This window comes from Anabrus simplex, chromosome 2 (genome assembly GCF_040414725.1).
Source record: "Anabrus simplex isolate iqAnaSimp1 chromosome 2, ASM4041472v1, whole genome shotgun sequence".
Taxonomy (NCBI): Eukaryota; Metazoa; Arthropoda; class Insecta; order Orthoptera; family Tettigoniidae; genus Anabrus; species Anabrus simplex.
Window position 1 is genome coordinate 711,352,044 of NC_090266.1, and position 21,782 is coordinate 711,373,825.

Genomic DNA, 21,782 nt, shown 5'->3' on the forward strand with positions numbered 1-21,782 from the left:
AGTCCCGCGGGAGTTCCTTTACTTGCCAGTAAATCTACCGACACGGGAATCAGGTTATTAATTAGCATACCAGTAACCCTCACGTTGCAGAAAGCAGCACAGTTCTGCATTCCAATTCTGCAGAGTTCTTGTAGAGTATGAAAGAATTTTAATGCATGTAATGATAAACTTACATTTACCTAATTATGTGTGTGCAAATTATGAGATTTTAAATATTTTTCTCTGTTTTCTTTGAAAAACTGGGGTGAGCAGAATATTCAAGGGTGTGGACTGCTCAAGTATACACAGTATTAATTTTGAAGAGGTCCACGACGATAAGTGTCCCTGTAGCAAAAGTTTGGGGTAAGTCTGGTACAAAAAAAAAAACTGGAAAAGAAATAATAGAAATGGTAAAAAGCAATGTATTCTAAATGCTGAAGTTGGGTGAAGATGTAACAGAGGTAAAACAGTATGGTCTGATATCAAAGTCAGGCTATGACAGGGAAGTGTATAATCTTCACTGTTCATAACTTTTAATAGATAACATTGTGAGCACAGCAAAAGCAGCACATAGGCTACAAGAATGAACGCAAAACTGATGACGATGCAATTTGGGGAAGGGACAAGAGGTCCATGAACCGTCTGATGCAAGAAAGGGAAAATCCGAACAATAGAAAATCAGAACTACTGGAGAATAGAAAAGTTACAGTGACAAGAGGAAAGAGAGTAGGAAAAGTGGTAATAAAAATTAGAGACATAACACTGAAGAAGTGGAAACTTTAGGTAGTTATGAAGTGAAAAATTAATAGAATTCAAGACTGAACATAGAAAACCACAGGAGGATGCAGCTTAGAGAATTTTCTACCACCGAATATGGAATTACTATAGAACAAAGAGATAACAATCTATAAATAACTGGTTATCTGTGCGTCATTCATGTCCAGAAAAAAAAAAAAAAAAAAAAAGCAATTTTTTTCAATGTCTGTCTAACTGTATGTACATGCATCGCAAGGAAAAACTGAACATAATTTAATGAAAATTTGTATTTAAGGTCAGGGAGAGAGCACTTCAGTCAGTAGGCTATAAATAATTTTATTTACAGTGGATGGAGTAGCAGTTCAGGGGAAGGTCTAAAAATTAGTTCTCAAATATCTCTGTTAATACCAGTCCTATCAAGAAATGCTACATAACAAAAGTTACAGAAAATAAAATTTCAGAATACAAATTCTTCCAACAAAGGGTAATGACTGAAATATCTACACCTTTACATTTCTTATGTATTTCCTCTATCTTACTGTTGTTAACCCTAGAACAGGCAAGCATCGATGAATCTGCGATTCGACCATTTCTATAGTGGCGCATAAGGAGTAAAAGGTGCACCTTTGTTGTTGTTGTTGTTGTTGTTGTTGTCGTCATAATTTCTGTCTACATTATTTTAATTTTGTTTAGCTCCCATGTAGCATAGCTGCTGTAATAACATTTATAATAACGTAAGTTCATGCAACCATATGGGTTATAACATGGCTCGGGGAAGTCTGTCCTTTGACACATTTTTTATTTCTTCATTTAATAGCACTGTTCCACTAACTGATGGTGTGACATGTCTTGTCTTGTGATCCTAGAAGTTTATAGATGCCTCTTACTCATTCTCATCCATAGAAACAATCTCCTAATGTAAGTTTCCTTGGAAACAAATGACTGACTCACTGAAATATGAACCAGAACATATCTTGTAATGGCACTGTACTGGTTATTGCCATCACCCTTATTTTGAGGCAGTAATTATATATATTAGGGAGTAAAAGGTGCACCTTTGTTGTTGTTGTTATAATTTCTGTCTTACATTATTTTAATTTTGTTTAGCTTCCATGTAGCATAGCTGCTGTAATAACATTTATTATATAAGTTCATGCAACCATATGGGTTATAACATGGCTCACGGAAGTCTGTAGGCTGAAAGAATGAGTGTTTGGCTGGGCAAAATTCATGGTTCTGATTTTGAAGACATAGAAGGTGATTTAGTGAGTGATGAAGATGGTGAACAAGGAAATATTAGAGAAATATCTTCTGATACATATAGTGAAAGTGATGATTACAATGCTCCACTACGTTGCACCAGCACATGGACCAGAGTTACACCCCGCGAGTCACTTCACACACCACTTGACTTTCTAGTGAGAAATCCTGCCTAAAAAAAATACTCCAGGCAAGAATACAAAGCCTAGTGAGTATTTCTACTTGTTCTTCACAACACAACTTTCATCAATGTTAGTCAGATAAACTAACAAGTATGCCTCAAAATTCCTTTCTGAAAACACACTATTTAGCCAAATGCCCTCACGTAGGTATAATAAGTGGAAGGATGTGACTGTTACAATCATGAAAAATTTTATTTCAGTGTGTTTGAATATGGGACAAACAGTTGGAAGGAATTATGAACATTCATAGAACCAAGCATCATCCAAAAAAAAAATAATAATAATAATAATAATAATAATAATAAAAAAAAACAGAACTTCTCCAAGACAGCCACTGAAAGTGTTTGAACTTACAAGCAGATTTTTTCATGTAAATTCTTATTAAACCATTTCACGTGGCTACGCTGGATTTGAACCATGGAAGAGAGAACTTGTATGGATCACATGAACACAAAGTTCAATCATTATGATGTTCCAGAACAACTTATGTGTGTACGTGAACCAATGATAGGGATGAAGAATCATTGTGTGTATATACAGTATATGCCAAATAAGCATCATTCGAGATTTGGTTTGAAGAAGTTTCAATTGTGTGTAAGTCGTACTGGTTATATAATGCATATGAAACTTTACAGTGGGAAAGCTCTTAAGGACTTGCTCATCAGGTGGTTATGGAATTAGTAGACATGAGGAAGGTATATGGGAAGGGATATCACTTGATGATCAACAATTTCTACACAAAAATTCCCTTGGCAGAGGCTCTGTATAAAGACATCAACTTACTGGAATAATTAGAAGTAATTCTACAGGACTGCCCAATGATCTGATAAATTCAAGGTACAAACCACTTGAAACATGTATTACAGGCAAAATTCTGTTCTGACAGTGAGTTTCACAGAAAAGAAAGGTTGTAAGATAGTTTTTCCTGCCGTTGACATGTACACATGCTGAGGACCTGCTAGTTAGGAATACAAGTGGGAAAAAAACTATGAAACCTCTCATGATTATGGTCTATAATAAGTGAATCAGTGATGCTGACCTCTCTGATAAAAACATTTATCACATAACCTTCAACAGACGAACCAGGCATTACTGGACGAATTTTTAAAACAAAAATTTAGACACGGCTCTTCAGAATTCTTATATAATTTATCAACAAAATGCTGATCTCCCAATAATGAACAAGTACAGTTTTGTTGTGTTGTTTATTGAAGATCTTGTATCTGATTATCCAGCACCTCAGGCTCCATTTCCAAGTGGTGATGGACCTAAGCACAAGTTTGTTCACCTACCAGGCCGAAAAGAACCGAGCGAGTTGGCTGTACGCAGCTGTGAGCTTGCATTCACGAGATAATGAGTTCGAACCCCACTGTTGGCAGCCCCGAAGACGTTTTCCATGGCTTCTCATTTTCACAACAGGCAAATGCTGGGGCTGTCCCTTAATTAAGGCCACGGCTGCTTCCATCCCACTACTACCCCTTTCCTGCCCCATTGTTGCCATAAGACCTGTCTGTGTCAGTGTGACGTAAAGCCAATTGTAAAGCTGAAAATAAAGATTGCGGATCGTACAAAGAAGAGAAGAAGATCCAGCTACTGGTGTCCTGGTTGTAATGTTAGAGTTTGTGGACCATGTTGGCCTCATCCAGAACATTACTTACAGGAGCAATCCTAGAGTGAACAGGAGCAAGGTGTAGACAGGCCAGCACATATGGGAACATATATTTTTTTGTTAACAATTGAACAAATATCACTGCATGGACTTGAAACTTACACGCACATTATGTAGATATATGTACATCATTTTGTGTATCTTGGATTTTGTGTTTCATATTTCAGCTTGTATTTTATTTTCTTACAATGTTGATATTGCTAATGAAATAATCATTCCACTATTTTCAATTCTCTATTCCTTTTTTTTTTTTTTTTATTTATCAAGCCTCACACAAAAGTTAACATCACCATCTGAATCTGCAGTTTATTAGCTTTTCGATGATATGCAACAGTGACATGGAATGAATGAATGAATGAATGAATGAATGAATGAATGAATGAATGAACATTATTCATAACAGGATGAAAATAATAATATCCACTTGGTAGGTAAACATCAAAATGGCTCCCGGTACAGAATTTAACATTGCCGGTTCTAGTATTTATGTTAATGTTAGTGAAGAATCCTTTGCAACAAAGAGAGGAGGAATAGTAAATTCTGATCTTCCATGTCCCACACATTTTTATCACAGTAGAAAGGTTTCTTAATTCTAGCAGAAAAGTTACCATTCTCAATATTTTTATGTATAGTCTTATACTATAAACTTTATAATGATACCGTCCTGTCACTCTAAAGCTTAAAAAATGAACAAGAAATTAATAAATTGCACAATATGAACCCCAGTATTGCAATAGCCATGGCATTCCCCAAACTTCGTAAGGAAGGTAAATTGTACATTTTACACCGAGCCCCATTTATAAGGTCTCGAAATATGTACATAATTTCTTGAAACAACATTACACTTTCGAATCTAATAAATTTGTAAAAAAAACTCAGCAGAATTATGTAGAAATACTCGAGCTTTAACTCTTCAACTGCAATACAGGTTATCTTTATCTAACATAGTAAATATGTATCCGAATATCCCAGCAAATAAAACTATTTATATAATTAAGAACAACTTAATTAAATACTGAAAACTCGGTAAACCAGAGATTGAGGAATTTTTAAATCTTCTGAAGTTTGTCCTTTCCAATAATTTGTTCAAGTTTAAAGGCACAATTTATCAACAAGAAGGACTCCCTATGGGAGTACCTGCTTCTGGCATTAGTGCAGAGATTTATCTTGAAAACCTTGAAAAGCTTAAAATTACCAATAAAATCGCAGGTACCAGTATTGATCACTGGACTCGGTATGCGGATGATATTTTTTGCAGTTGTAGACTAGAATTCAGCTAATTTTGAAACTATTTTAGATCAACTCAATCAGATAGATCCTTCAATCAAGTTTACCTTAGAAAATAAAAATTATAAGTCATTACATTTTCTAGACATTACCGTAACCAGAAATCCACACAATTTCTCTTACATTATCTTTAGAAAACCAATGCATACCCTCAATACTATAAGAAAGGATTCTAACCATCTTGGATCGCACAAAAGGGCGGCTTTATTAGTATGGTGTATAGAACTTACAATATTCCTTTATCCAAAAAAGATTGTAAAACAGAACTAGACATCATTTTTCCACAATGGTTACATTAAGAACATCAGTGAGAATATCTATATATATAAAATAAGAGTTTTGTCTGTACATTGCTCAGAATTTAAAAAGGATGGCATATATGTACCAGTCATGTCCACAGTAACAAGAAAATGCATTTTTTTAATTTTCTGTAATTTCTGCTTGTCTGTCTGTCTGTCTGTCTGTCTGTCTGTATGTATGTATGTATGTATGTATGTATGTATGTACACGCATCACGAGAAAACGGCTGAAGAGAATTTAATGATAATCGGTATGCAAAGTTGTGGAATAAGCGACTACAATCTAGGCCATAAATAATTGTATTCACCATGAGTGAAATGGTAGTTTAAGGGAAGGCCTAAAATTTAATTCTCAAATATTTGTTATTAGAGGTCGTATTGATAAATACTACATAACTACAGTTATATAGCAATAAATTTCCGATCATTTATGTCTTATAGTTATTTATAAGTTTCATTTCCGTATTGATTGATTACACTTATGTGGACAAGAAAGAAATTCCACCTATCAATACTATTTATTGTAAAGTAGACTTACATCAGTACCGGTTTTGACTGTATACAGTCATCATCAGCTGACAGATCACAATATTACATTTATTAGGCATTGGTACATGTTACAAAGATGTCGTCATCCATTAGCGCATCCGGATGTCTAATGGGGTTGTGAGTTAGATGTTATCGTCATTTCGTTTGTGATTACGTGAGGTTAAAATTGTTTCTGAGATTAAAATATGGTAGTAAAAAACTTAACTAAACTTAAAATAAATTGTACATGCACATTAAAAACACAGAAAACATGTATATAAAACACTTGGTGAATTTAAACACATTAAAAACACTGAAAACATGTATATAAAAAACACTTGGTGAATTTAAAAGTTAATGCCTTGCATGTTCTTTCTTCAGGCTTCCTCATTGGGGACTTGTGCGCCTATGTTTATGCTGAACTGTTCACAAGCTCAAAATCAAGGCGCACAAGACCCCAATGAGGAAGCCTGAAGAAAGAACATGCAAGACATTAACTTTTAAATTCACCAAGTGTTTTATATACATGTTTTCTGTGCTTTTCATGTGTTTAATGCATATGTACAATTTAGTTTAAGTTTAGTTAAGTTTTTTACTACCATATTTTAATTTCAGAAATAATTTTAACCTCACGTAATCACAAACGAAATGACGATAACATCTAACTCTCGACCCCATTAGACAACCGGATGCGCTAATGGATGACGACATCTTTGTAACATGTACCAATGCCTAATGGATGTAATATTGTGATCTGTCAGCTGATGACTTTATACAGTCGAAACCGGTACTGATGTAAGTCTACTTTACAATAAATAGTATTGATAGGTGGAATTTCTTTCTTCTCCACATACATTTATGTCTTATACATTGTTACCGTACCGACTATGATCACAAAGATATTAATGAATTTGGATTTTTGTTACAAAGTCCATATCAGCGCCGAGTCACGAGAAAATGGGTAAATAGAATTTAATGAAAATCGGTATGTAAAGCCTGAGAATAAGGAACCAGAGTCTATGCTATAAATAATTTTACAAATCACGGAATCGAAAGGAAACTAAATGTGAAGGCTATTGTTTGTTGTGATGTGCATTGTGTCTTCTGTTGCCACTCATCTCCGGTAGATAGGATTACTGCTGCGTACCGAGTATTATTTTAAAATTTGCTTTACACCTCACTGACACAGATAGGTCTTATGGTGACGATGGGATAGGAAAGGTGTAGGAGTGTGAAAGAAGCGGCCTTGGCCTTAATTAATTAATGTACAGTCCCAGCATTTGCCTGGTGTGAAAGTGGGGAAACCACGGAGTACCATCTTCAGTGCTGCTGACATCAGAGTTCAAATCCACTATCTCCCGGATGCAAGCTCACAGCTGCGTGCCCCTAACCACTTGGCCAACTCGCCCGGTCGTACAGTGTAACAGCCTGCCTGAATATTGACGGAAAGTAGGTGGGGAGTTAGATAAATTTCTTCTTTAGCATGCCATTCCTCTGGTTCGTAAATTTTCTGATACCACTGGTATGTAACGCGCTGGTTCATCATAGCATTTGAGCTATTCAATCCCTACTCTGAGGCATTGATTGGAATGAGCAGCGTGCATATTTAACGGAGTAATGGCAGAGGAGTGTTCACGGCAGTCGGCGACCTCGTTATTCCCAGCTCTGGAACTTTGGACTGTTAGATCAGCACCGTAGTACTGTTTGTTAAAAGTGATAAAATGTGCGGTTTTGCATTTGTTCAAGTATTTTATATGATAACATTGCTTTTAATCGCTACATTCCTACTGACGTTTTTGTAATGACCTATGTTGACTTCAGTTAGGAAAACCACAAACTCAGTCTTTCTGAGAATCCCGTAGCGAAGCACGGGTACATCATCTAGTCATTAATAAAGCCACAGATATACCACCTTCCACTCTGACTAAAGAATGTAAAAAGGAGGATAAAAACAAATATGGTCTCTTCACATTTAATAATGATAACATTTTCCAGGTAAGGAACGTTCTCAAAAAAAAAAAAAATTAACACAGCCTTCAAAGCTACCATAAATACCTCCAAATTACTGTAATAAGAACAAACTTAACAGATTTTTGAACTCCAGTGTTTACAAACTGACATGTACCCAATACCCAGCTTCATACATTGGTCAAATCGGCCATCGTTTTTATAGTCGTAACCAGGAACACGTTAAAATAACACAGTACAAAAAATTTCAGCCTTCGCCAACCAAATTTCAGATTTTCATCATTCTTTCTCTTCAACAGAAAAAGATCTCATAGTCTTAATTTTGTAGAAGAACTGATGTAGAAGCCGTTTTTTAGTCTTACTGGAAAGCTATTACAAAGCTGAACAGGGTAACAAAAATTCCAGCAGTAGTTCATACAAAGAGAGGAAGAGAATTATACCTCCCTTTGTTTACAAGGTGGCAGAAAAGCCCTACATTACAAAAGGGGGACAGTTTAACTGTGTGTCAGCTTATTCTCATCAAAGCTACTTCAAGAATAGTCCACTTCTCTTCAGAGCATAAATTCATCCAGAGATCATTAACATAGTTGGTAAGAACAGCTGAAATTTGTACACATCAAATTTTCCCACCACTATTGATAGTTTTGGGAGTTATATCTCATTGTTGTATGTCCCATATTATTGCTGCCAGAGCGACCGATCATGTTATCCACTACATTCCTCCTGTAATCATACGACAAAAGCTGAATTCCTCACAGAATCTGCCGTGAAGACCAAGACATACCAATCAGTATGCAAGCATGTACCACCGGTAATATATGATGCCCTGCGAGAATATGTGTGAACCACTAGTGTACACATGCACGAAAACAATCATCACTTCACTAATATTGAACGGGACATGGTTCTATTACACCCGCTAAACAAAGGTAAACAAATGAATACCCTTGAGAAATTAGAAATTTACATGTTACAAAAATTTGATAATGAAAATTGGCTTAAGGAGCACATGGCAGAGGATAACCAGTTGTTTAAATTGGTGACCCAATACGCTATGAAGAGAGCAAAAGAGAAGGAAGAAAAGCGCGTAAGAGGGGAAGTATGACGTTAGAACACAGGGGCAGTACTCTCCCCTCCTCCGTCCGTTCACCGCGCCTCCCACTGCAACTCCGCAATCAGTCGCCGAACAACTTCAGCCGCTTTGATATATCCTTAATAGTTACACGACAGCCTCGTGTACTTCTTGTATCATTATTGGTAAGTTTTAATAATTTTACACATTGTATTCTCATTTTGTTTATGTTATAGTCTTCCGATTATAGTTTCTACTTTACTTTTCCCTCTTACAGATCATTTTAAGCTCGTATCACCTGGCTGCATAACACACCCATTAACGGATGGTTTCGGCATGACAACAAGTTTTTGCACTATATTTTATTCTTAACGCCAATTGAATTTTACAAGAAATCATCGGATCATCAAGTACACAGTGATCTAACGCCACAACAAGAACATAGTGCTCAATATCTTAATTCATACAGACTTTATTCTATTGTGTTCTATCGTATTTGACTGGATGGAATTAAATTCCATGCATCCACTCTTCGATTTTTAAAATGTCAAATTGTATTGGCAATAGTTTTGGATATCTTAATGGGGGCCCCCCTTTTAATTAAGTCTTTTTGTGTACAGAAATATTAATTTTAATTTGACTAGCGGATGAAGGGAATGTATTAAGATTCTTGAAACATGTACTAGACTTATGTAAATAAATATAAATAATTAATATTTAATATTGACTAGGCTACCTACATATTTGTTGTGATCAAGTCAATACGGATCAAATACTCGCCACTATGGTCAAGATTATTACTAGTGTACACATAGTCGTGAACATGTTAAGAGATCTTCATATGGTAAGTCGGAGGGAATATTAGAGTAAGATGTCTGTAATCTAAAGAGAGGCTTAAGTTTTCACCAAGATGATTTAGTTGAAGAGTTGAAAAGATTTTTCCTTCTATTATCATGGGGATTCTTGCCAGTAAAAGCTTTTACTATCAGCTACATCTATAAATTACAGTAATTCTCACTAATACTTCAAATGTGCAGGTTAGTGCATTAACAAAAGCCTTACAGTGTCAAACTCGAAAAAATGTGCGAGATTAGAATGAAGGACTGTTGGACAATACACACGTGGCAAGGTTCTGCAAGGGGATCATTATTAGCACACTACGTTGTGAAACACTCGTCATCCAACTACACAACACAGGTACTTTTTAAAATGCCAATACCAAACCCCATGGTCCTACCAGCCTGAGGGGACCCAGACCACCAAGCTACTCAGCTTGAAGGCTCACAGTCTATGAAGTGACACATGGCCAGTGCGACGAACCATGTCGGCTAATACTCTCGGTATTCTAGACTGGGGTCACCATCTCACCATCAGATACCTCAAGTAGGCTGAGTGGACTTCAAACCAACTCTCAGGTATAGGTAAAAGTCCCTAACCTGGCCAGGAATTGAACCAGGGGCCTCCGGGTGAGAGGCAGGCACGATACTCATATACCCCAGAGCTGGCTACGTCATGCACCATTAGACAGGTCTTTTAGCAATGATGAGATAGGACTGGGAAGAAAGCGACTGTGGTCTTAATTAAGATACATTCGGGAGATAGTAAGTTCGAACCCCACTGTCGGCAGCCCTGAAAATGGTTTTCCGTGGTTTCCCATTTTCACACCAGGCAAATGCTGGGGCTGTACCTTCATTAAGGCCACGGCCGCTTCCTTCCCACTCCTAGCCCTTTCCTGTCCCATCGTCGCCATAAGACCTATCTGTGTTGATGCGACGTAAAGCAACTAGCAAAAAAAAAAAAAAAAAAATGAAGATACAGCACCAGCATTTGCATGATATGAAAATGTAAAGCCATGAATATCATCTTCAGGCCCATGTAGGCCTCCTAAAGGTACCAGTGATATTTGTCTGATATTTGTGTGTTTGGTGTGCCTTTTACGAGTGTTTGAGTAAACTCCACCTCTGTAATTCTTAAAGAATTGTTTATTCCTGAAAAAAGGAATAAAGAATTTTTTTAAGTTTTTAAATTTATTCCTAAAAAAAGGAAGAACAAGTTTTTTACGTATTGTAAAAATGGAGTTTACTCAATCACCCTTAAAACTTGTTCAAGGTTGACAATATGGATTAATTACGAAGTTCATTTCTTGTGGTCTCCTGTGTCTGTTTTTGAATGTATTTGTAATTGCAGCAAGGACTGGGAAGAAAGCAGTTGTATCTATATGGTAAATGCCATCTTGACATTCATCTGGAGTTGTAGTATGGAAACCTTGGAAAACGAAAATCCACAGCCTCTTTCCAGTTTCAACAGGGTTAGGAATAGAATGAATGAAGGAAGCCCTACCTAGCAGCAAGGATAGGAATTGTGCCAGCTGCCGAAGCCTGTTGCACTCCTCTAGGGCAATGATTAATGACTGATAGATGAAATGAAATGGTACAGGAGTGTGTTGCTGAAATGAAAGTTGACAGAGAAAACTGGAGTACCCGGTGAAAAACCTGTCTTGCCTCTGCTTTGCCGAGCACAAATCTCACATGGAGTGACCAGGATTTGAACCCCAGAACTAGCTGGGGAAGGCCAGCGTGTTGCTGTCTTAGCCAAGGAGGCAATGAAACCTTGGAATAGTGCTTCTATATAGGTTGGTCAAGAGTAGGGTTTTACCCTAATCTCTTCTCTGTCCTCAAACCAGTCTTTCATTCTTACCGACAAGGCTCGAACCCACCTCCCAAGAATGCAAGCCCACAGCTATAAAACCCAAACTGCATAGTCAACTCCCTCAGTCAATAGGAGTTCCTCTCAACAATGTAATTCATTATGTTGATCTGTGTCACCATTTAAGTATTTCTTGCAGGAAGGGGAAGCAATGCGCTGTCTAAGAACGCTTTACCTGAAAAAGAGTTTTCTGACGGAGAGGTCTTGCCACTGTTTACACTATCTAAACTAGGATATTCCTCTCCATTACAGCCATCCTCTTCCTCTTCATCATCATCGTCATCGTCATCGCTTTTTGTATCCCTGTTTGGAAAAAGAACAAAGAACCAAACATCATAAGTGGATGAGTCAGATAGTGTTTAGTATTCATTAAGTTTAAAGTTTACTTCTACATTATTACACACAAACTTTCAAAATAAAAAAAAAACTCACAGAATCAGACCAATTTGCACAATATTTATAGCAGTAAATGAAATACATCATTGCAGCACTTTCAATTTCTTGGCAACCTTCAGAAACTAACGAACACTGGATTTTTGTGTCTGTTATCAACAACACAGTTAGAAAAGCAGTTTTGTATGATGTGGTATATAGTGATTTGAACTGTATCTAGTCCATTTTGAGAGAAATAGATTACATGGATCTGTGTCACAGAGAAATATACTGTTCTGGAGTGTTAAGGGCTGATGCAGAGAATTCACACACTTGTATTGATGCTTGTTGATTTACATCCTGTGTTTAGTAAGTGGTTGATAAATGCAGATTCTATGTTACACTTGGGTAAGTAATACACATCTTTGTTCTAAATACCATGTTGTATCTTACTTTCTCAAATATTTTGACAGCATTTGCACATGGAAAGATACATTTTTGAGGCCAGGAAAAAGGAGTATAAGTCAAAATTTGGTCAAAATGAGATGAGTACTCCACAGCTTACATGGAAAGCTTTCTCCTCTTTGGACAAAACCATAGAAGTAAACTATTCTTTAAGATGCTAGGATTTCTGATCAAAACAGTGCCACTCAGGATTCCATGTTTAGGAAATGAATATATGTCAGCTATAATATTTTAACTGTTTTTATAATACGAAGTGTGTTTTTTTTAAGTAAGTACTGTTTAGACATAGAAAAAAATTAATGCAATTTTTCAAACAATTCTTTTTTTTTTACATGTAAGCCAGTACGTTACACTACTTCTCAACCTAAGTTCCAGGCATATTAATGCACTTGTCATATCGTGAAGCCAGCTTCTGAATTTCATCCTCATAGACATCTGACGCCTGTTGTGCCAGCCATTGCCCCCGTGGTTGATTTAGGTCATCATTGTCGTGGCATTGACTTCGTAAATGCTTTTTCAGGTAGTCGCTAAACACTAAGTCATGACGATATGGAGGATGATCAAACTGTCCCCAACCAAATGAAGCGATGAGGTCTCGGGTTCGATTACTCTTGTGAGGTCGCACATTGTCATGAAGGAAAAGAATCTCCCTTGTCAGCATAACAAGCCATTTGTTTTGGATTGTGTGACATAACTTCCAATAATCTAAGTGTCCTGACACAATTTCATCAAGAACACTCCTTGAAACTTCATGGAACTCATAACCTAATGATGAAGTCGTAAAGTATCTGTTTTCTGGAACCTTTGCATCAACTTTCTGCACCAAGTTTTCAGTACTGATAGACGGTCGGCCACTATGCTTCTCATCGTGGACATTAGTAAGGCCTTATTTAAATGCTCTAACCCACTTTCTTACCATTCCTTTGCTCATAGTGTGTTCTCCATACAGATCTGCCGATAAATTTCAACAGCTTTCATGCCTTTTCCATTCGAAAATCAAATCACAGTGCATACTTCACACTCGGCGGGACCGTTAGAGGCATTTTCAATACGCACAAACAAACATAAATAGGGGCGAATGCTTCTGTAATGGCGTTTGTGGCCAGCCTACAGATGTATGTATTGAACGGGCATGCTCTGAACGACGATCAAAGCACTGCAGTGGCCATATTTAAAAACGGTACCCACTTAAGAAACATGCTTCAAACATGTTCAAAACAGCGCAAGTTGACTTGTTTTCTTGCATGTGTTCCAAGTAGTTTACATTCACCTGTATGTTAACCCTCCAGAAGTCAAGGGGGGGGATGTACATAACACACCATGTGATTTTCTTCAGCTGTTGTGAGTGATCACGCTTGACTAGCCTGTAGTAACCTTCGGAGAGACATTGATATATATATATATGTGTGTGTGTGTTTGTGTATGTGTGTGTGGGGAGAGGGGCTGTGTTTGAACAGATACTTTAAAAGAGATGCCACATCCCCACACAATTACTAACTTAAGGGCTAATAAATTGTTGATTTTGCTACTTGGTTGTTGAAAGAAATGTTTTCTTCTTTGCTAAGTGATTTAGTCGAACCCTTGTGCATAGTGTGTGTCCTGAGCAGGTGAAGTTATAGACATTTTTATCTATTACAATTACTTTTAGAATGTGTAAAAATGTTGTCCATTTTTCACTTTATTGATTTATTTGGTATATTTCCCTCATAAAGCAGAAAATCATAAATTATTTCCAGTGTTACATTGCTAATACATTTACGTGTAATAAAATAATTTTCAATTGGAGACAACCATTGTTTAACGTACAGAACAAAACGATAACTGGGGTGCTATCAACAACCCACACCACTAGCAACATTTTAAAAAATAGGTGCGACTCTTACAGGGTTAAAAATGCTCTTCTAATGTATTATTAGTAAGTGACTAATGCTCCCAAAAACATCTATGCAATACTTTTATCAACATTAACTACCATACTTATAATATTGTGATAATATTTAACTTGGTATTTCTATTCACTTAAATACTTCAGTGAGTGTTGTAAGCCATGACTTCAAGAGGTTTAGCTTTCAAACATCCAAACGTAAATAACTGCCGTAAGTGTGATACCCTTCATATGAAATTAGTAAGTACAGAATGATGCTGGGGAAAAAAGAAAAGAACATATAAAATGCTTACTCATCAAAACTGCTACCTCAACCACTTTAGAACAGTACAATACCAATTGCCAAAGAGAAGAGAGAAGCCTGTATTCCAGGATAGAAACATATCTTAAAATTACAATTTTGAACATTGATAAATACAGTTACTTTCGTATAATTTATGATTTTATAATATCAAGATATTATACTGCACATATAAGTATATTATGAGTAATGTCAACCTTTGCATTTCCACAGGGTTTGAATTTGTAACCAATTATATTAATGCAACTAAATATTTATATAAAAACACATTCAGTAAAAACATCAATTACCCCTAATCCTTAAATATACAGGTAGGCCAACCACCCCTTGCAATCTAGTTTTATGCAACCTGTCATATATACTAATTTTCTCCCTGAACCAGGATAATATAATGGGAAATGTGGTTACTGGCTAGAAGACAGCAAAAATCATGAGTGACACTAGTAATTCATTATGGGTACCCCTGAATTAACCCGTAAAACAAGATCAGATATCAAGAAAACATACCTTACAACAGGAGCTGCAAACACAGACCAGGAACAGGTACTGTATAGGCTGGTAATTGCCCACTGCATGTCAAGTCTCACAATAGCTCACTTGTTAGGAGCGCGGCCACAGATATGATAGTGAACAGTGCTCGAGTGTAAGGAGGTTAGAATCCCACACAAGTAATTTTTCTTTAACTGCCAATTGCCTGAGATGTAGCAAGGTTGTATACTTAATAGTTTCCACAGACAGGTTTCTTTATTTGGCCCTGTAAAGAGCCGTTGGTATACTGACATAAGGCATGGAGCTGGGTTGGATGAGGACGAGGAGGTGATGGTCTGTAGCTAGGAAACATGCAACCAGTTAGCTTACATGTTCCAAGTTTCGTAGGATACAGGTACAGCAAAGCGTGCCACATTGGAACAATAGCATACGATGGCAGGTAGCTCCGGGAAGTCCCTTCCTTCAAGGCAAGTCACAACACAACACAAAGCTTGTTCACTGCCTCGTGATGTATTCCAGTGACAAGTATGTGGGTGTGTTATTCATCTATGGAGAAGTCAGACAGAATGCATACCAGGCACAATGTGTGTCAAGAATGCTATCGGGATAGACGACAACTGAAAGGCATGACATTTTGGAGTGTGGAAAGACATCTGCAGGCTACTGCATCCCTGGGAAGAACACGGCCTGTTCGAGATCATCCCGTGACATCTGCTCACAATAAAGAGGATGTGTTGGATGCCATCCAGCATAACCCTCACACCAGCACACAGGCCACTGCACAGGAGAAGAACTTCAGCTGGCATGTGTTCGTGGATGTCACATATACACCGGATTCACCCGTACCATCTGCACTTACACCAGGAGCTCCATCGTCATTATTTTGAAGCCCCGGTGGTGTTCTGTCAATGGACCCTACAGCACGTGAACACTGATCCTGCCTTTTTAGCAAACATTTTATTGAAGGACAAAGCGCTCTTCCACAACAATTAATTATTAATATGCACTACTGGAGTGTGAATAATCCCCAGTGGATACGATAACCAGCCTTTCACGTACAGCTGGGCATGAACGTATGGTGTCGCATCATGCGTGATCACTAGGGCCCGGATTTTTATGTAATATCAAAGTGTGAAACATGTACATAAAAATGCACTAAATATCAGTGAAATATGTAATTACATATGTAATATTCATGAAATATGTAATAATATTAATCCATTAAATATGATGATGATGATGATGATGCTACTGCTGCTTGTTTAAAGGGACCTAACATCTAGGTCTTTGGCCCCGAATGGCACGAAATGAGACTAAATGAAATGACAATTTAAAAGTCCAAAATCATCCAGTGACCAGAATTCAAAATGCGATGACGAAGAATGAACGGATGAATATGAATCTAAAACAATCAGTGGATCCGACCCGCAATGCCCTCCATTCCCAGAAACTACCGTAAAACAATAGTATTACTGACCAAGGGACTGCTTCTAAAAGCACAGTCCTGAATCGATGATGTTTGTTGTCTAAAGGGGTCCAAAATTCAGGTCATCGGCCCCTCATAATGGTACTCATCGCTAGTAAAGCAGAACCATGGTATTTGTCATGTCGTGGTATTAATCAAAAGTAGGGTAGACTCATGGTATTCCACACATTATGGTACTACTCACAGATAATGTAATACGTACATGTAATGCAGAACTATGTGTTTCTCACATTGCTGCACCACTTACAGGCAACGCAAACCTATGGTGTTCCACATACAGGTGTACTAATCACAGGGACTCTTACTATCCCGTGGCGTTCCTCACATAGTGGGTACTAATCGTAGGCAACGCAGACCCACGGTCTCGCTCATATAGTGGTACTAATCACAGGCAACGCCCAGACTCGTGGCGTTTCTCACATAGTGATACTAATTACAGGCAACGTAAGCCTGTGGTGGTCTGCATGTAGTGGTACTAATCACGGGTACTGTGAAACCCATCCTTATTCACACTCTGTTGCTACTAATCACAAACCTATTGTGTACCTAACATAGTGGCACTACTCGCAAGTAAAGGCAACCCATGTTGTTCCCGCGTGATGGTACTAATTACAAGTAGTCTCATGGTTCTAATTCGATCATCCCTTGGTCGCCCTTTTTAGTTGCCTCTTACAACAGGCAGGGGATACCATGTTTGTATTCTTTGTCTGCGTCCCCCACCCACAGGGGGTTGTGTGTTAGGTCCGCGAGAGCTATTTTATTTCGCTTACGTCCGCTGACAAGCCGGTTAGGACCCCCTTATCCAGCACCTGGGACGCGCCACGTGCGATTATCACCTCTTCCCCTGCTACGGCAGCACAGTAGGTTTGTGGGCATCAAATTTACAAAAATGTTCATATATTCCTGTTACTATGAGTTATGGTTATGATATGAGAATAAAATTGTTTTAAATACTTCCATATTTTATGATAAAATCATCATTGTTGCTCTGGATAATTTATAGGGTCTACCGCCTTCTAATTTTTAAAGTATTAAATAAGTAATGTTATGTATTCTAAAGCGTGAATAAATGACATAATGTATTATTGTAGCTAATTTTCTGTTGCCCTCATACTCTGAAAATGAAACAAATAAATGTTACTAAATAAAGTTAATACAGAATCTGTCTTAAACCTCTCTAAGTAACAAAAATAGTACGGTAACTTTAAAAAAATCATGAATCGCAGTGTGTCACCAAGTACTTCTCCATGTTTTCCCACTGTGATGTTTTGGTGCTGATATGAAAAAAAATTCTCTTGTAGACTGAGAAGGAACATTCAGCATTGCAGGAAGTCACTGTTGCATATTTTAGAAGGTAAAACTAACTGGGTGAAATATCTTCCGGGCGCTCTTCTTGTTCGCCACTATGATCTTGCAAACAGATACAGTGTTTGAAAAACCTAGATTTTGTTTCAAGACTGCATGGAGTTTAGAAACATTGACCGATGAAAGGCACCTAGCCATCCCAGATTCTGATGATGATGATGCTTGTTATTTAAAGGGGCCTAACATCTAGGTCATCAGCCCATAATGGTACAAAATGAGACAAAAAAATGTAATAACAATTTAAAAGTCCATAATGATAATGGGTAATGGATGATTATCCACTGACCAGAATTCAAAACATGATGATGAAGAATGAATGGATGAATATGAGTTTAAAACAATCAATGGATCTGACCCGCAATGCCCCACCTTCCCAGAAACTATCTTAAAACTAGTATTACTGACCAAGGGACTGCTTCTCAAGCACAATCCTAAATCGATGATGCTCGTTGTCCAAAGGGGTCCTAAATTCAGGTCAACGGCCTCTCATAATGGTACTTATCGCTAGGAAAGTAGAACCATGGTATTTGTCATGTTGTGGTACTAATCAAAAGTAGCGTAGACTCATGGTGTTCCACACATATGGTACTACTCACAAGCATTGTACGTCGCACAGACCTATGGTGTTTCTCACATAATGGCGCCACTCATAGGCAATGCAAACCCATGGTGATCCTTGCCTAGGTGTACTAATGACGGGCGCCAGTATTCCCATGGCGTTCCTCACATAGCGGGTACTAATCACAGGCAACGCAGACCCATGATGTTGCTCATATAGTGCTACTAATCACAGGTAATGCCCAGACCAGTGGTGCTTCTCACATAATGGTACTTATGACAGGCAATGTAAGCCCGTGGTGTTCTGCACATAGTGGTACTAATCACAAGTACTGTAAACACACAGCGAACTACTCTCTGTTTCTACTAACCACAAGCCTGTTGTGTACCTAACACAGTGGTACTACTCACAAGTAAAGGTGACCCATGGTGCTCTCTGCGTGATGGTACTAATAACAAGTACTGTAGTTTCATTTTAGTCACCTCTTACGACAGGCAGGGGATACCGTGGATGTATTCTTCGTCTGCGTCCCCCACCCACAGGGGGTCATCCCAGATTCTGAGAAAGTATTAGTGCTGCTGTAGGCAGTTGAGGCATTTGGACCTGCTGTATTTCCAAGACAAAGGGTTAAAAATCATAATTTTAAAGAAAATTTAAAGCTAACTGGAGCAGTTGAAATATATTCTATATGAGATGAAATTCAGCAATTGTTTTGCTATAGTCTGGGCTCTCTCTCCACCAACACTCGAGACTATCTTGTGCATGAAGAAATAAAATAATCACCTCCTAGTTTCAGGATTTGAATCTTATGCAGTGTGCATTATGCAACTCCTTACTGCTTCGTATCCCCCTGAGCTAAGGAGGCGAACAACAGATACATAATTGGGAGAGGACAAGACGTTCTTTAGGTTATCTTAGAAATAAAATGGCAATGACGACAAGGAAATTAGTAACAAGAGGAGAGGGGAATGAAGTAAGAGCAAAATTTTAAATTTAATAAAATATTTATTGCTTTATTAGTTAAATCATTATATAAATGTTTACTGTTTTACTATGTCAATCTCATTGGCTGAATGATCAGCATTGAGATCTTCGGTTCAGAGGGTCACGGGTTCGATTCCCGGCCGGGTCGGGGATTTTAATCACGTTTGATTAATTCTTCTGGCTCAAGGTGACGCAGACCTTGACCCTTAGCCTAAGTCAACACCAACAGAAAGTAGAGTAAAAGCGCATAGGTATCACAATAATAAACTTAGTAGAGATACGAATGCAGTAGTGCTGTATGACCCACGCTTAGGCCCGTGTGGACCCCGACCAAGGCGGAAGTAATAGTCTGAAGTTAGACTCCTTCTCCACCAATAGAGATACCAAAAGAATTACAGACCTTACTAACTAAGAGGAAAGAAGGAATAAGGAATAACACATTAGTTAACTAAATTGAAAATTCAGGAGGAAAATAAAATTGACAAAATCAGGGCATAGTTGTGCCATCCAACCAAGACACCAAGTACCAAGGAACGTACTTGTAGATTCTTTTAAATAACTCCTTTCAACACATCATTTGCTCATTTACCTTCGTACCGTGATATTAGGGCATATCCTTTTATCATATCTACAGTGACTGATATTCCATCTCATTCATAACAATTAACTGGTTGTACGATACCAAAAGAAAAACAAATCATATTCCAACAATCCCTCACCCAGAATAAATGTTAAGGTAAAATTAAAGACAAGAGGACATCACCAAAAGGCATGATCTCAAAGGAAAAAAAAAAGGAAGTGAGTCGCGCTTGTATCCGGACCAATATAGCAGCCCCCATAAGCTACAAGGAAAATAAATCAGCAATTGGTTGCTATAGAGCCACACAAAATGTTAACATAACAGAATTCCAAAAGAGAGAAATCAAATGGAGAAAGCAAACACACAGGGAGAAATAAGAATAAACTGTTGGGAGAAAAATAAATTAGACTCGCCTCCCTCAGTTAGCAAAGATTTCGGCCTATTATAACCAATCTTTCATCACAACATACAATCCTGATCTCAAGCCTCCATGTGCCACAATCCAACGTCGCACGAAAATCAGGGTACATCACTTATATACCGGGGATACAGCCATCGGTTTAGCCCAATACCTACTGTCTAAAACAGCATGTCACAACCAAGACACACACAATATCATAATTCATTCATTCAGACTCCAGTCTCACAGTGTCAAGCTTTGATGATAAATATCACACACAGGTATTTACAAAGCGGGGTGTGAGACATATATCTTACCGGGGCAAGAATCTAGCTTAAATAAATCCCCGACAACGGTTACCCAAGAATCACCACCACACGGCACATTTCAAAGTACAACAACCAAACAATTCACACAAGAATAGGCCGAAAACCTGTTACTAAATGAAGCGGTATAAGAGAACGTAAATCACAAGAGTAAACCATGTGATCTTAAACGACGTAGCATCCGTATAAAAGCAAGGTAGTAAAAAATGGACAAAAATGAATTAAAAATAGGCTCCTAAAGGTGAAGGCAACCAACCAAGGGATAACCAAACCAAACCAAAGAAGTAGGATGCAGAAAAATACAGTACCTCAAAGGGATATACATAACTAACAGTCTAGCTTAAGCCAGCAAGAAGAATAGGCGTGTCCTGTGGCGTGTGCCGGTTGAGTGGAGTGGAGGAGGAGTGGGTGAGCGGACGGGTCAAGTGGAGCGTGAGGAGGAAGCTTGGAAGATGATCGGTATTGAGCATTACAGGGTCACTATAGGGAGATGGCAGGGAAGAATTAAGAAGGGAACTAATAATAAAAAGGAATGTAAGGTAGAGATGGGAGTGAAGGAGGAAATGCTGTTAGCGGCAGTGGTGGTCACTGTGCTGCTGGTTATTGGAGGAGTGGAGGTAAATCGAGGCCCACAGAGCAGTAGCAACATGAGCTGGGAAGACACAGAAGTTATAAGGAAGGTGGTAAAGGAGGTAGTGGAAGAGTTATGCCCGCCTGATCAGTTAAAAACGATGCTACAGGAGGACGAAAAGACAAGGCAGTGGATCCAGGAATACATGAAAGATACTACGGCAAAGATGGAAGACAGTGAGAGAGAAATGGTGTCACTAAGGGAGAAAATAAAAAATATGGAAGAGAAGGTGG

The 21,782-nt window shown here is 38.0% G+C and overlaps 1 protein-coding gene across 3 annotated transcripts in view; it reads right to left on the reverse strand.

Annotated features, from left to right (window-relative positions):
• egl (Egl_like_exo domain-containing protein) overlaps nucleotides 1-21,782 on the reverse strand; it is a 97,279-nt gene that overhangs the window by 14,842 nt on the left and 60,655 nt on the right. For all 3 annotated transcript variants that reach the window (XM_067141335.2, XM_067141332.2, XM_067141333.2), the window contains exon 6: nucleotides 11,882-12,009. In XM_067141335.2, coding sequence (XP_066997436.2) covers nucleotides 11,882-12,009 — 128 coding nt within the window. The remainder of the gene's footprint in view (nucleotides 1-11,881; nucleotides 12,010-21,782) is intronic.